Here is a 15,789-nt window from a genome sequence, read left to right as displayed (position 1 = left end):
AAATCTTAATTAGCTAGAAATCTCTTGCTGGCAGAGCGTTTTAACCACTTGGGGGGCAATAAGAGCCTAACACCAGAGGACCATAACATATGCTTGTTAAACATGGAGGAAAGAATTCTCAACAATCAAGATAATAGTATTTACTCAACACAGCAAATTATGTTTTCTTTGGCTGGGCTGTATCTAAATATTTTCCTGCTAACTTTAAACAAGGACATGACTGGGTCTTTTCAAACTATGGGCCATTCATAAGCCACTAACACCACAAATAACAAGGAACCCCACCCCTTCACTCACACAAGTATGTGAAAATCTGGCCTCTAAGATTTCATTGTGTATAGTTTCCTTCTTTAAATTGCAGAGTTAATACAGTAAGAAGAAAAAGACAAAAATCTACCAACTAGGCTGAGCTGCCATCCTCTCCATGTAGTCTTTGGCCATGTCTCGGGCTTCAATGTTCTCAGGATACAGCACGCAAAACATTGCCAAGGCGCCCAGGTTGTTGCCATAAATTTCATTCCAGCGAGCGCTATAGTCTTTGGGGTCCCAGGGAGGAAGATATTCCAAGGGGCTGGACAGCATGGTGTGCACAGCCTCGGTGAGCCGGGCGGCAATGTGCTCGTGGGAGCTGGCCGCCCGAAGCTGGAGCTCTGCTACCTCCGCCCTGGAGAAGTACAGCATGGGGTGGCTGTCGTAGTTGGCATTGGTGAAGGGAATCATGACTTCTGGGTTCTCGTCGGTGATGTAAGCCGACACAAAGCAAAACAAATATATGAAAAACACACTGGGAGCCCCCCGTGTGTGAGTCCTCATCGTGGCATCAGATCTCCAAATCTCCCAGGCAGCCAAACCATCTTCGAAAGATCCTACAGGAGGAAAAAGAAAAGGGGACGTCAACAGGGGAACAGGACAAAGTAGGAAAGACAACCTTGCTTACTGGGAGAAGGTCTATATATTAAAAACTAAAGCTTATCAATTCAGATTTTTAAAAAAAAACAAAAATGTGAACTAGGAAGAGACTATAACATAATAATTTAGTCACAGGAATAAAAGATACACCATAAGGAATATAGTCAATGATATTATAATAGCATTTTACAGTGACAGACAGTAGCTAGACTTAGGGTGAACATAGCATAATGTACAAACTTGCCAAATGTCTTAAGTTGTGCACCTGAAACTAATATAACATTGTATGTCACCTATACTCAAACAGGGGTGTCTGGGGAGCTCAGTTGGTTAAGTGTTTGCCTTCAGCTCAGGTCATGGTCCCAGGGTCCTGGGATTGAGCCCCACATGGGGTTCCCCACTCAGTGGGCAGTCTGCTTTTCCCTTTCCCTCTCCCTCTGCCTCTCTCTCCCCACCCTTCACTCATGTTCTGTCTCTCTCTAAATAATAAAATCTTTAAAAAAAAAAAATAAAACTACACTCAGATAAGAAATCTAATAATTTTATTGATGACTTAATCGAGTAAACATGATACTTCAGACATGTATTCATTGAGGAAAATAGAACTTTGGACTTGGGGAAACCACATAATATTTGCTCATGCTGGGAAGACAAACTCTCCTTGGCATTTTTCTCATATTTTGTAACTCAAGAAAGTTTACATCTTATGGTATTTTTTTAGACATTAATATGAAAACCACAATAACCAAAAGCTGGTGGCGAAATCTTGTCTGGGAATCTGAATGGACATCGGGGAAAAAAGAGAAGATCCTGTCTTAATTATAGGCTCCATCATTCTGGCTTCTTCAGGCTTCCTAACACTCTACACTCCGAAGCAGGGATTAGGATGAATACAACTGTAAGAGTGCAAGCAGACAAAATATTATGAGTAAGTCTATATCCTCTTTGTGTCAGCAGAAGGTGGGGACAGAAAAGACAAAAGCAGGGTAACAGACAGCCAAACCCATGCATTCCCTGGGCTGACATCAGCAGGCGCGTATGGAAAGGCCAGACAAGGGGCTGCCGGGACTAGAAACGGACAGGGCTTCATTCAGAAAATAAAATCCCAGAATCAAAAGGCTGAAATAACACGTGTACATTCTCCCCTTATTATTTGAAACCGCTGTCTACTTTTTCATTTTGCGTATGGGATTTTGGTGTTACTCGGTAAGTCAGACGTTGAAACCAAGCTCGTATTTTCTTAACTGCTTAACTTTCTTAAAAATCCTTTTTCCGGTGGCACAGGTTAAAAGAACATCTTTCAAATATAAGAATATTTTAAAAAAGAAGAAGAAGAAGAAAGAAAAAAAGAAAACAAAAAAACAGAAAACCTCAGCCTGGTCTATGTCCCACATCTGGGATAAAGCAAGCATAAAATCCCCCAGAGGAAAGTAAGGGAATTCTTAAAATTCTTCAGAGGGGAAAGGTTATAGGAAGCAGACCAGAAAAAGACAGTTTTATGTAAATAATGAACAGTAGTTTTCAATTATTAAAGAGAGAAACTGATGGAGAAAAATCAGCCTCCCCAGCTGAACACAAACTATTTTTCTAAGGAAAAGCTGCCTCGTCACATTCAAAAGGAAGAAAAGCAAAGATTTAACATACACTGGAGATCGGTCCCTATTCTCAACTTGCTGTATCTCCAACAGAAAGGCAATATGGCATTACTTACAGATGTTGCCATTAATTCTAGTATTCTTTGTATTTCTGAATGTGTTTTAGACTATTATAAATATATAATATGAATATATACGAATATTATATATAATATGAATATATGAATATTATATATACAAATATATGAATATATACGAATATTATATATAATATGAATATACATGAATATTATATATAATATGAATATACATGACTATTATATAATATGAATATACATGACTATTACATATATATAATATGAATATACATGACTATTACATATATATGAAATTCAGGGGCAGCAATTTTACAAAGCATTTTAGATGTATTTCAAGAGTCAAACATATTAATAAAAAATTGGTATAGCCATGCTAAATAAAATATATAAAATAGAAATACTTCTTGGACTGTACTCGTATTATGTCTAGCACCCAAAGCTTCCAGGCGGCTGGCTAGACCCTTCAAGGTCAGAGACCTGGCCAAAAGAAATAGTCCTCCATGGTTCTGTCTGAGGGGGGTGTGGTCTCTGGCAACACAGAGACATGACTGGGTCGAAAGTAATGCTGGGTCCCAATACCCCCACCCTCCACCCCGAGGTTTATTTTTTGCTCTTTTCATTGAACACTCATATGAATAATTTAAAAAAAAAAAAAAGCCTGCCTATATTAAATGCCCCAAAGCCTAAAACTGGATGCAGTTATCAATGCAATGAACATCGTGGAGGTTTTTTAGGCGCCCAAAGTGAGGATGAATTGGAAGTTTCTCCTTTAATTGACCCCTACATGAAGAGTACAGAAGATCTCTACTACTGGTTTTTGAATGTGTAGCTCACGTCCTAGGTGTATGTGGGGAGGTGAGCCACATTGCTTCCCATGGCGTAGGTCACGCCTGAGTATATTTAAACAAGAAAAGTTGCTCCTGAAGCCCAGAATCTCATTACCATGTTGGTTTGGGAATCACGCCCCCTCCATATGCCAGCTGTTAGTGAAACTTCCCTCCTTATTGCTTCAGATTCACGTGAGGGTGTCAGGGCAGCAAGGCTGTGAGCTACCGCACACTCAAAACCTAAATTCTTGTTGGGATACCACATGGGCCAATGCAGACCCCACAGAAATTCCACAGAACAATCAGGCACACAGACAGCCTGAGAAGAAAGGGTTGTAGCGTTCATCATGTCACAGAGTGTGTTGCCTTCCTTTCATACTGCCCTCAACTCACCCTGCCTCTACTGTCTTCTGAGATTAAGGCCTTTGTTGATCTATCCAAAGAGTTCATTTCTTTGGATCTAGCACAAACCTGTATCACATGGAACTGTTGGGCTTTTTTTTTTTTTTTTTTAAAGATTATATATTTATTTGACAGACAGAGATCACAAGTAGGCAGAGAGAGGCAGGCAGAGAGAGGAGAAAGCAGGATCCCTGTTGAGCAGAGAGCCCGATGCGGGGCTCGATCCCAGGACCCTGAGATCATGACCTGAGCCGAAGGCAGAGGCTTAACCCACTGAGCCACCCAGGCGCCCCGCTCAAACTTATTTTAAACTGGTAACCTAAAGGGAGACATCTGCCGTCTTAAATCTGTCCAGTAAATCACCCTGAAAAGCCCGCACATTTCCAGTCTTTGGATTTCCCCTTTTACCCTTGGCATTCTGCATACCACTCTGTAGAGAGAAGAACTGAAGTTACATGAAAGGAGAGATTCTCACGATCATTTTAGGTGGGCCACAGATGGACAGGTTTTACGCCAACTTATTTCAATGGGAAAACCATCACTGGTACATCTAACTGGAGATTTCAACAGAAATCTAAAATATATAGTTTTTGTTTAAAACACATTTACATTTAAAAGTTAAAAAAAATGGATAGGGCAGAAATTGTTGAAAGTAGTAGCTAATGACTAAAGTTTGGGAGACGCTGAAATGCTAAGTGAAACAATGGCCACTGAGTTTACCAGAAGGGCCAACTCTGACTCTCCCACTGCCCCACTACACACACACACACACACACACACACACACACACGGAACAAGTCTGTACTTTCAGATGTCTGTGGGTGATCTCTCAAGCCACTATCCCCCTAGTTCATGTGCTGCAGACACAGCAGAGCACTGCTGGCTCCCTTAAATCTTTAGGGTGCACTCAGTCCAGCTCAAGAGCATGGCATTTTCAACATGGCAACATCATGGGCAACTAACTGCCCATGTGGTACTTGCCACTAATATTTCAGTTTACCCATAATTCAATTCTCAGGATGTTTCTGAATGACTCATATGGAGCCTCATTTCCCCTAAAAGCCTTTTCTCTTCTCTTCCACTATAACACAGTAGTTTTTGTTATCTGGTTTTCTTCTCATTCTTCTGTCTCACTCTACACAGCTCCAAAAGCAAAACGTTCCTAAATTTTCACCTAATCGATGAGTACAATATAGTCATTTACGAATTACCCTGTCACTACCAGATAACTGAGATAGCAATTTGATCAACCCCCTGACTGAATGCCCAGCCCGTCTCGGCAGCAGTCTAAGTTGGACAGTATGCTTACACCAAGCCAAATATTATAAAAAGTATTTAACAAGATGCCTGAATTCTAATTATTTTAAGTAGGTCCTCACAAAGCAACAATAAGCCTAAAGGTATCTTGCTTTAATCCTGGTTCCAACAATCCACTGTAGCTATCATGATCGCTGACACACAGAAATTTTGGTGAAATGCTTTTCACATATTTGATCTTTTACTTTACGATAACTTGATGTGACAAACAGTATTAATAGTGTCTACTGATACTCTAACAGTATCTTAGAGGAAGAACTGGAACCCATGTCTTAAATCCTAAGCCAACATTCTTTTCTTTAACCAAATTTTTAATAATACTCAGTGACATTAAAGTTTCCATTTTTGCCATCCTTACACAAAGAAAGCACAGAAAGAATACGTTCAGAAGGAAAAGATCTGAAAACTATTAGAAACATCAAGTTTCAAAATGAAGTAGGTTTCCAAATGGTCTGGGACTGTTTATAAATGAAACACATGGTAGCACAAAAGTTCTTTCAATTTCCCTGGCTTTAGAAAATACAGAAAGCATAAGGATTGAAGAGTGACCTTACCCTGTAGAAAATAAAACATGTTCCAAATTAAGATGGATTAAAAATGCAGTTACAGCATGTGTCAAGTCCCAGGAGCACAGCATTATGATTAACACTGGGCATGGACAGAAGAATAAATCCCTGCTTTGCTGTCTGCTAGGTTTGATCAACTGACTCCTGCTCCCAAAGTCTCCATTCTCTCATCCATAAACCAATCCCAACTTCACAGGGTGATTAAATATTATGTGATGTACTTAGCATAGACCCTGACATGAAGAACTCTATAAATATTTTTAATAAAAGGGAAGAAGTTTCAGACATGCAAGTATATTAACCTATCCATAAAATATTTTTTTTAATGAAACGGAATATTATAAGGAAAAGAAAGGGAATCACAGATATTGAGTACTGGGCAAGGTCAATGTCACTTTTTAGAAACTCATCTGAAACTCAAACACGATGCTCCTGACTTTTTAAGACATCATTCATTAGTAAGTTCAACAGTCGCTGGAAAAGAAAGCATAAAACCCTTGAGATTTTTCAAGTATTTGCCAGGAGTTTTGCCCTCAAAGAAAAGAATAATGATTAAATAAATGGTATCTGAATTTGATTGCCTCCCAAGGCCCATAATTCATGGGGTATAAAAGGTGACTGCTTCTTGCTATGTTCTTTCAAAAGGCCCAGTGATACAACAGGGGCTGGAAAATAAAATCTCTGGCAGGAGAGTGTTTCCTAGCGATAAATTTATATGACTGAAATGCTACATGAGTACTTGGGAGACATTTGCTAGCCCTGCCTGAGCTGATAAGGTAAACAGTTGACTCAGGCCATGTCATCAGTATCTCAGCTGATCATCCTGGACATGCTATCCGATATTAATAAAACTAAAACCCTCCTCCCCGAACATACATAGAACCACAACGTCAGTGCCTTCATTGATGAGAAATACAACTATCAAGCAGACTGGGAAATATTTTCTGGCTTCATCAGAAAACCACACAGGTAGTGAAATTATTTGAAAATTGCCGGGTGAGGGGCCCTGGGCTTGGGGCAACTCAACCAGTCAAGAGCACCGCCATGACTTGCTTGAAAGGAGGCTGCGCTATACCATCTGTCACAGATGCCCTTGGGATATCATTAAAAACAAAAATTTTTAAATTGAATTGTAATGATATTTAGGAAAGAGCAAAATGTTCATACCCCACAGCTCCTGCCACCACCCTCGCCGATTTTAGCTCGAGAGTACATGTTCCTGTTTGCCCAAGCCAATGGAGAGGCCCAGTAGCCAGGTACCTGATTAGGACAGCTAAAGACTTCCCACACTAGAACTGGATGTGCCTGTATCCATGAGGGGCTAAAACAGTCCTGCAAACCAGACAACAGAATGCCCCTGACCTTGGATCATTTCCCTGGAAAATGTATAGGTGCTATAGAAGTTAGCAACTACGACTCCATTGAAAACCAAGTTCCCTCATCTTCAGGCCTCCAGTCAGATTTCAGGCAAACTCTGACGCCCTGAGAGGACTAACATATACCTTCACAGAGCTGCACATTTCCTTCTCTAACCTATTTTTAGGATTTAACTCTCAGAGAAATCTATTTCCAAGTATTTGAGAACCATCTTGCTGTGGTCTCACACATACTACTTCACTGTTTCCACATATTTTAATGAAGGGAAGGTACATATTTTTAAAGTTCTCCTTACTTTTCTATTTCAATTTTATTAAATGTATAATTAGGATCCTTTTTTTGAAAAATAATTTTACCTCAGTATCAAAATAAAACCTTTTATGTCCTTGGTAAATTTCTGTAGTGAAATAAATCTAACATTATTCTTACATACATCAAATCCTAAGAAAACATATGGTTTTGGTACTACACAATCATTTGCTAAAATTATATTCCCTGATGTGAAAAGCCTGTAGACTCAGCCAAAAAAGAATATTTTAAAAACCATGGGCTCTTAATCAAAATGAAAAGTCCCTTTTACTGAGGGTTTATTGTTTTCCTTATTTAGGGTAAAATGAAATATGTCTCCCCAAAAAGTCATTTCCAAAACAAAATCCACAATATGAAATTATAGCATATGGAACCCCCAAGAATTTACACACACTACTGAGGGAGTAATTACAGCCTTGAACCCACACAGCAAAACCACACTGTGTATAATAATGGTACTCACCATCTTCACACTCAACATTCGAGAAACTTTAAGTTAGGTTTGTAAGTTAAGTGCAGCTCTGTGCAGCCCAAGACCATTTCTATATTGTTCCTGGGAAAGTTTTTTGTGAAAATAACACATTTTCTGACAATGTCATCTGAAGCTCACTTCTTTCTAGACCAACAATGAACACTATATAACTTCCTTCTATGAGAAGAATGGTTAACCTAAGTTATGTTTAAAATGAAGGCTCCATCTCCCATTCACCAGAGGACTACTTGAGTAAGTAATTTAGTGGCTATCAAACTGAAGGCATCATTTCGTGGTAGAGCTCTGCCTGGTGTGCATTACTACAAAACTAAGAACCATTAAGATCCAGCTTTGGGGGAGCCTGTGTCGCTTAGTCAGTAGAGCATGCGACTCTTGATCTTGAGATCATGAGTTCAAGCCCCATGTTGGGCACAGACGTTACTTTTTAAAAAAAAATAAATGAAGGTATTACCTAAAAAAAAAATAAGATCCACTTTTTGAGAGTGTGACTGTCTTACAGAAAATAGGAAGGAAGTAAAATCTGTTCTTTCATGGAGGCAAAGAGAAAGCAGGGTAGAGGTGAGGAGGAGAAGCTACAAAGTCACCGAAGAGATCAATGAAGCAGCTAATTTTACCTATAAAAAGTCTAAATGAGAAAAATGAAATGGTTGGTTATACTTTCTAAGCTCTAAGTAAATACTAGTTTACCTAGCAGTCTAACAATTGAACACCTTCTAATTGGTACCTCTTTATTACAATTTTAATTGATCTTCTTAATGATGGTGTTAGAATACAATATGCTCAAGTATTTTCAATTTTTTTAATTCTGGGGGCACCTGGGTGGCTCAGTCAGTTAAGTGTCTGCCTTTGGCTCAGGTCATGATCTCAGGGTCTTACGATCAAGCCCCACATTGGGCTCCCTGCTCAGCAGGGACTCTGCTTCTCCCTCTCCCTCTATGTTCTCTCTCTCTCTCTCTCTCCCTTGCTCTCTCTCAAGTAAATAAGTAAAATCCTTAAAAAAAAAAATTCTGGGGGGTGCCTGGGTGGCTCAGTTGGTTAACCATCTGCCTTCAGCTCAGGTCATGATCCTGGATCTTGGGATTGAGTCCCACATCCTGCATCTGGCTCCCTGCTCAGCAGAGAGCCTGCTTCTCCCTCTCGCTTTGCTCCTCTCCCTGGCTTATGCTCTCTCTCTCTGTCAAATAAATAAAATACTTTAAAATAATACATAAGTAAATAAAATGGTTAAGAAATTTTTTATTCTGATACTATTTTCAGATAATATAATGTTCAATATAATTAAGTGTATTTCTTTTTGGTATTCCAAAGCTTTTAAAAAGTAGTAATTTTTTACAAGGTTTTTAAAATTTATTTGTCAGAGAGAGAGAGAGAGAGAGAGCGCACAAGTAGGGGGAGCTGCAGGCAGAGGGAGAAGCAGGATTCCTGTTGAGCAAGGAGCCTGATATGGGACTCCATCCCAGGGTTCTAGGATCATGACTTGAGCTCAAGGTAGACGCTTAACCAAGTGAGCCACTCAGGTGTCCCTAAAAAAGTAGTAATTTATGCACATTAAGTTTTCCAATGCATTGTTTTCCAGAGCTGGAGGATCAATTTCCCATCCATGTCAGGGGTAAGAATTTCTTGTAAATATTAATTAATTAATTCAGCTATTTATTGAGAAGCTATTAAATATAGGAACCCTGCTAGGCATAGTGATAAAAAGTAAACAAGAAAAATTATGCTCTGCTCTTAACAATTATAAGATAAAAATCTAAGAAAATGATTTTTCTCAGGGTTTGTTTTTTTTTAAGGATTTATTTATTTGAGAGAGGGTGCACATTTGTGGGAACATGAGCAGGAAGAGGAACAGAGGGAGAGAATCCCAAGCAGACTCCCCATCAGGAGCGGAGCCCCACACTGGTCAATCCCATGACCATAAGATCACAACCTGAGCCAAAATCAAGGGTCAGCCACTCAATCAACTGAGCCATTCACAAGCCCCTGAGTTGGTTCATTTTAAACTTTAGAACTTGTATTATTCTGACAATAAAAATGATTAGGAATTCTCCCTTAGTCTAACGTAATTTATTTAACTGACTATAGTTGGCCCCAAAAGAAAATTAACAATTTTTTTTTCCTCACAATTCTTCTAAACAGTAAGTAACCACAAATTCTCTGGAAGGTTCTACAAAACCAGCTATGGCTTTCTCAGCAATAGCTTTAACCATGAAAACACTTTTCTGGTATTACTGGCTAAAAATATAAAGCATAGAAAAGAAGATAAAGAGAATGAAGCTAGTGGCTAAATATAACTTCATATAATTTCAAACAACAGTTAAACAAAACCATAAATAATCATGAAAACTAAAGCACAATTTTTCTTCCTGCCATAGATCGACAAGGGCAGACCGGTGACGTGGCTAAGAGAGCTCGTGGGGGGATCAGAGTGGCTTTTGTTACCTCTCTGTGACTTTAGACAAGCCAACTATCGAAACCCAGTCCCTCATTTCCAATGAAGATGAAAATAGTATTCATCTCATATAACGGTTGGGAGATTAAATGAGATAACACTTATACAGCACTTAACACCTTCTGGTTAAGACTTCCCCAAAAATGCTAGTCATCACTGTTCACCTCAGAACATGATTAGTGGCTGAGGCCACAGGCTGGAGCCAGACTTCCAAGGTCTGAATCCCAGTGCCACCACAGCCTTAGCGAGGTGCCTGTTTTCCCTAAGTAGACTGGATAAAATAATACCTTCCTGATAGGGTTTCTGTGCTCTTCAATTTGCTGATACACCTAAAACATTAAAAGGGTGTCTAGGACTTAGAAGGTGCTCAGTAAGTACTAGCAGTCATCCTCTTCTCAGAGAAACCAAGGTCAGTCCAATGGAGAGGAAGTGTGCCATGACACCAGGCGGAAGCGCTCACTAAACTATCACACGCACAATGTTATTTTTAAAATAGGTACAATGCATTGTGTGTTCAGAACCTAGCAGAGAGTCATCGGGAGCCTAAAAATATCAAATAATTTTCACAAATACAAAGTATCTGCAGCCAAGAGGTTTCTCCTTCTTCCTTCTCAACGGCACATTTATAACTTTCAGGCTACGTATTGCAAGTAACTGAACACATCTGAAAAAGAAAAGAAGTCTTCAATCTATTTCTTCATCAACCAATATTTATATAGAGAGATAAAGTTTTCTGATATACCATAATGACACATATGTGTTTATAGTCAGAAAAACATCCTACAGGGGCGCCTAGGTGGCTCTGTGGTTGGGCATCTGCCTTCAGCTGGAGTCAAGATCCCAGGGTCCTGGGATCGAGCCCCATATCAGGCTCCCTGCTCAGCGGGAAGCCTGCTTCTCCCTCTCCCACTCCCCCTGCTTGTGTTCCCTCCCTCGCTGTGTCTCTGTCAAATAAACAAATAAAATCTTTAAAAGAAAAAAAAAAAATCATCCTACATATAGAAACACCAGTCTTGACAAAATTTAAATGAAAAAAAAAAAAAAACACTTTGAATCTAAATGTAACTTAAAAAAATCTGATGTTTGACTGAAGTACTTTTTCTACTTCCCCTAAAAGGCAATACACATTAACTTTCAGTTGGTAATGTAACTCCTAGAATTTGTAGATAAAACTACCTGTAATTCTATAACCAACTCTCCCCCCTTTAATTTTTCTTTCTTACCAGTTGTGATAGCTAATTTTATATGTCCATTTGGCGGGCTATGGGCACCCAGATATCTGCTAAACTTTACTTCTAGGTGTGTCTCCAGCAAGTGGTGCCATTAAGAGGCTAGCATTTGAATCAGCAGACTAAATAAGAGTAAAGGGGACTGTTCTCTTTGATGTGGGTGAGCCTTATTCAACCTACTGAGGGTCTGAACAGAAGGAAAGATGGGGGGAATTCATTCTTATTCATGCGCACTCACTCTATCCACACTCTCTGCCTGCCTGCCCCCCTGGCCAGAGCTGGGCCATCAGTCTTCTTCTGCCCTTGGATTGGTGTTACACCGACACCTTTCCTGGCCTCCAGCCTGCAGAGCGCAGATCAGAGGACTTCTCCGCCTCCAGACTAGAATGAACCAATTCCTCTGCTGCAGGGTCAACTTGAAGGCTCCCTTTCTTCCTTTCCGTCTCTTTCCTGATTTCAGTCAACACCACATGTCCTTGTAGGTCAGGTCCCCTGTTCCTCTAGCCCAGTATCTGCAAACCTCCATGGAATGAGCCATGACATCAATTACAGATTCTCAGGCTACGTACTGTAAAACACTTAACCTCTCCTTTGTAATCTACTCAGTGTCATTCATTTATGAATTTAGCTAAATCTATGTATATTTGGGGTACATCCTGATATCATTCTCCTCCAGGATCTGGTCCTATAGGGTTAGCCTCTGATAATGACTCTAGGAAACACGAATACCATCCTCAAGGTCCTACCATGCTAACCACCCTATGCAGGAAATGGTAGGCCCACCACTCAAACCCTGCAAAATTTCTAAAAAAGGCCTGTTCTATTCTACCAGATTCAAGTTTGTTTGTGTACTTGCGGCCTCAGGCTGGGTAGTACCAGCATGACCAGATGGTTTATACTAACAGTGTGACTGATGACAAACTCCTATCTTTGCTCTGAGGGGCTAGACTCAGAATAGCTAAAGTCAGTCATGTGGGTGCTGCATGCCTACACGAATGGAGCCCAGTAAAAGCCCTGGACACCAAGGCTGGGGTGAGCTCCCCTGGCTGGCAACACTTGGCACATGTTGTCGCATACTGTGATCAGGCGTGCCACTCCACAAAGAGAGGAGACCGGAAGCCTGTGCCTGGTTTCTCCTGAACTCTGCCCCACATACCTTTTCCCTTTGCTGATTTTTTTAAAAGATTATTTATTTATTTATTTATTTATTTGACAGAGAGAGATCACAAGCAGGCAGAGAGGCAGGCAGAGAGAGAGGGAAGCAGGTTCCCTGCTGACCAGAGAGCTGGATATGGGACTCGATCCCAGGACCCTGAGATCATGACCTGAGCCAAAGGCAGAGGCTTTAACCCACTGAGCCACCCAGGCGCCCTCCTTTGCTGGTTTTAATCTGTATCCTTGGCTGTGTCAAACCATATTTATTCATGATTAAAATACCTTTTTGTGAGTGGCTTCTAGTGGATCACTGGGTCTGGCAGTGGTCTTGGGGAACCCCCTCCCCAGTCTTCTTTTCAGTCCAGTCATGTAAATTCTTATTAGAAGTGCGAGTCTTGCCATACAATTGGCCCCATTAGAGAGTACTGGGATACTATTCACCAAATCTTTTTTTGGTGCTCAACTTTTGCTATTTTTCTAGGATTTATCCCCAGAAGAATGATTCTGTCCAAGGATCCTGCTGTTGAAGCAAAGGACAGAGCAAAATATACAGTATGAGACTTAGAGATGGTCTCAAAGTTGTAGGTTATTATCCAAAAAAATGAAACACATAGATGTTAGGCAAAAGGCCTAAAAGAGTTTCATGGGAAAGTAATTTGCTGGCATTAAACCTTCAATTCCAGCTTATTCAATCAAAATAAAAATTTCATGTATTGGATGAGTGTATATATACATTCATGAGTATGTATACGGAGTATATTTTGGAGAGTGATGCTTTTCTCTCTATAATGAAGATCTTTTTCATTCCTTATTTATATTCAAGCATTCTTCCATTTTTCTAGTCTTCAAATACTCACCAATGACAACATTTAACTTTTTTGCTGCCTTTAACATTCTCAAACATTTTTATATGCACTTTTTTCAATTCTCATTTTTGTCTCACAGATCATAGTTCTTTGGCACCAAAATCCCTGAGTACTTTCCAAACGTCCTCTTATGAATCATAATCAAAACTCAGAATACCACAGCTTTGGTTTGTAAAACAATGATACATACATGTAATTAACTGAAAGACACAGGCACTGTCTTCTCAGGGCTTGCCCGTCTCAGTTACTGGCAATCAACTCTGTCAGCAACTGAGGCCCAAACTCCCCCTCCTTCCCTTACCCACGCTGTCTCCATGTCTAAACCATCAGCCAATTCTATTGACTCCACCCTCAAAATACATCCAGAATCCAGACGCTTTCACCACTGCCACAACACCTAAGCCATGCCATGTCTTGCCGGAATTACTGCAAAAGGTTCCAAGCTAATCTGCCTGCCTTCACCCTTACCTCCCAATGGCCTGTTCTCAACACAGGAGTCGGAGCCATCCTTGTTCAATTACAATTCAGGTTATGTCACTGTTCTGTTTAAAATCCTTCAGTTGAGTGCCTGGGTGGCTCAGCTGGTTAAGCAGCTGCTTTTGGTTCAGGTCGTGATCCCAAGGTCCTGGGATCGAGTCTCATTCTCCCTTTCCCGCTCCCCCTGCATATGCTTGCCTGCTCTCTCTCTCTCTGTCCAATAAATAAAATCTTTAAAAATAACTAAAGTAAAATAAAATAAAATAAAATAAAATATCCTTCAGTAGCTTCCCATCATTCAGAGCAAGAACCAAAGTGCTTATAATTACTCTTAAGGTACTACATGGCCTGCCCACGTTGCCTCTCTGCTTTCTTGACCTCCAACTCACTCTTTTCACATTCTAGCCATGTGGCCTCCCTGCTCTCCTTGTATTCATGGGGCGCGCTCACTCCTCCGCACCCCTCCTCAGTGCCTGTGTTCTTTCTGCCGAGAATGCGAACCCCCAGACACCTACGTGGCTTGCTCTCTTGCTTCCTTTAAGTTTTTGTTCAAATGTGACTTCCCCAGCAAGGCTGGCTGTTACCATATTATTTAAATCAATCATCACCATTCCCTAACTCCCTTCCAGGTTTTACTTTTCTTCATAATACTTATAACCTTCTAATCTACTACATAATTTATTATTTCTCTTGTCTACCTGGCTGCCGCTTCTAGAAAGCAAGCTCCATGAGGGCACTTTGCTTTCTGCTATATCCCCAACATCTAGAAGAGTGCACAACACTTAATAAACATGCAGAGTTTATCTACTGAATGGATTCACTAATGTGTCAAGATGTTAACCTTTAAAAACTCAGAGATAACAATACACATAATTATATAGCTATATTACTATAATTACATAAAAAGAAGCAATTAAAATCTCTGTGTACCAGACAAACCATTTGGAGGTAAAATGGACTACAATGTTTGATCCTTTCAAGGTTACACTTTACTGACAGCCGCCACCATACCTAATGCCTTCCCAACCCTCCCTCAGACACAAAGCTCTCCCCGTATCTGCCCCAGGCTGCAGGGGGCTTGCTGTGCCCCCCAAGTCTTGCCACTTCCTTGTTAATGTGCCTGGCTCACCTCAGATCACACTCCACGTCCTGAGTATCCTATTTTGTTTCCCACAGTCCATAGATGGTTTTCATGGGTTTTTCTCTAGATCTTTCTCTAAAGGCCACCACAGAAGTTTCAGCCCATTTCACACTGGATTAGACATTCCGCCACTTTTCCCACTATTCCTGCCCAGACCAGCCAGGCCTCTCCTTCTGCTGGATGGTTGGTTGTCTGGTGCTAAGACATTTATTAAAGTTCTGTTTCGAAATTTAGAGTGATTCATGTCCTCACTTTCAACTGTATTCCCAAAGATTATTATTTAATGGTTTGGTATAAGGGCTTTATTAGTGCTATTTGTAAATTTAAAAAAAAGAATTCCTGGACTGATAACATTTCTTTTAGCCAGGAATTCAAAAGAATCTGGATGCTCTCTAATGAATTATTTTTCATACACCTATTCTACTCCTATTATTTTGCGCTAAATATCTTATTATGGTGAGTTTTTATAGATCTATAAAGTGTTACTAGCCAGGAAACAATCTAAAGAAAAGCTTTACTAGACTGCTGGAAACTATGATCACCATGCAGAACAGAAGAGTAACTCCTGGCCACAGATCT

At 40.2% G+C, this 15,789-nt stretch overlaps 1 protein-coding gene across 2 annotated transcripts in view; it reads right to left on the bottom strand.

The window, feature by feature from the left end:
* Positions 1–15,789, bottom strand: part of DSE (dermatan sulfate epimerase) — a 90,323-nt gene that overhangs the window by 62,620 nt on the left and 11,914 nt on the right. The window contains exon 2 of one of the 2 annotated variants that reach the window (XM_032846416.1): positions 398–866. In XM_032846416.1, coding sequence (XP_032702307.1) covers positions 398–813 — 416 coding nt within the window. In that variant the 5' untranslated portion in view covers positions 814–866. Of the gene's footprint in view, positions 1–397; positions 867–15,789 lie in introns of those variants that run through there. The other variant, XM_032846417.1, reaches the window with a different exon arrangement.

This window comes from Lontra canadensis, unplaced genomic scaffold (assembly GCF_010015895.1).
Source record: "Lontra canadensis isolate GAN:19392208 unplaced genomic scaffold, GSC_riverotter_1.0 scaffold175, whole genome shotgun sequence".
NCBI classification, from domain to species: domain Eukaryota; kingdom Metazoa; phylum Chordata; class Mammalia; order Carnivora; family Mustelidae; genus Lontra; species Lontra canadensis.
This window is presented reverse-complemented; position numbering and strand designations above follow the sequence as displayed.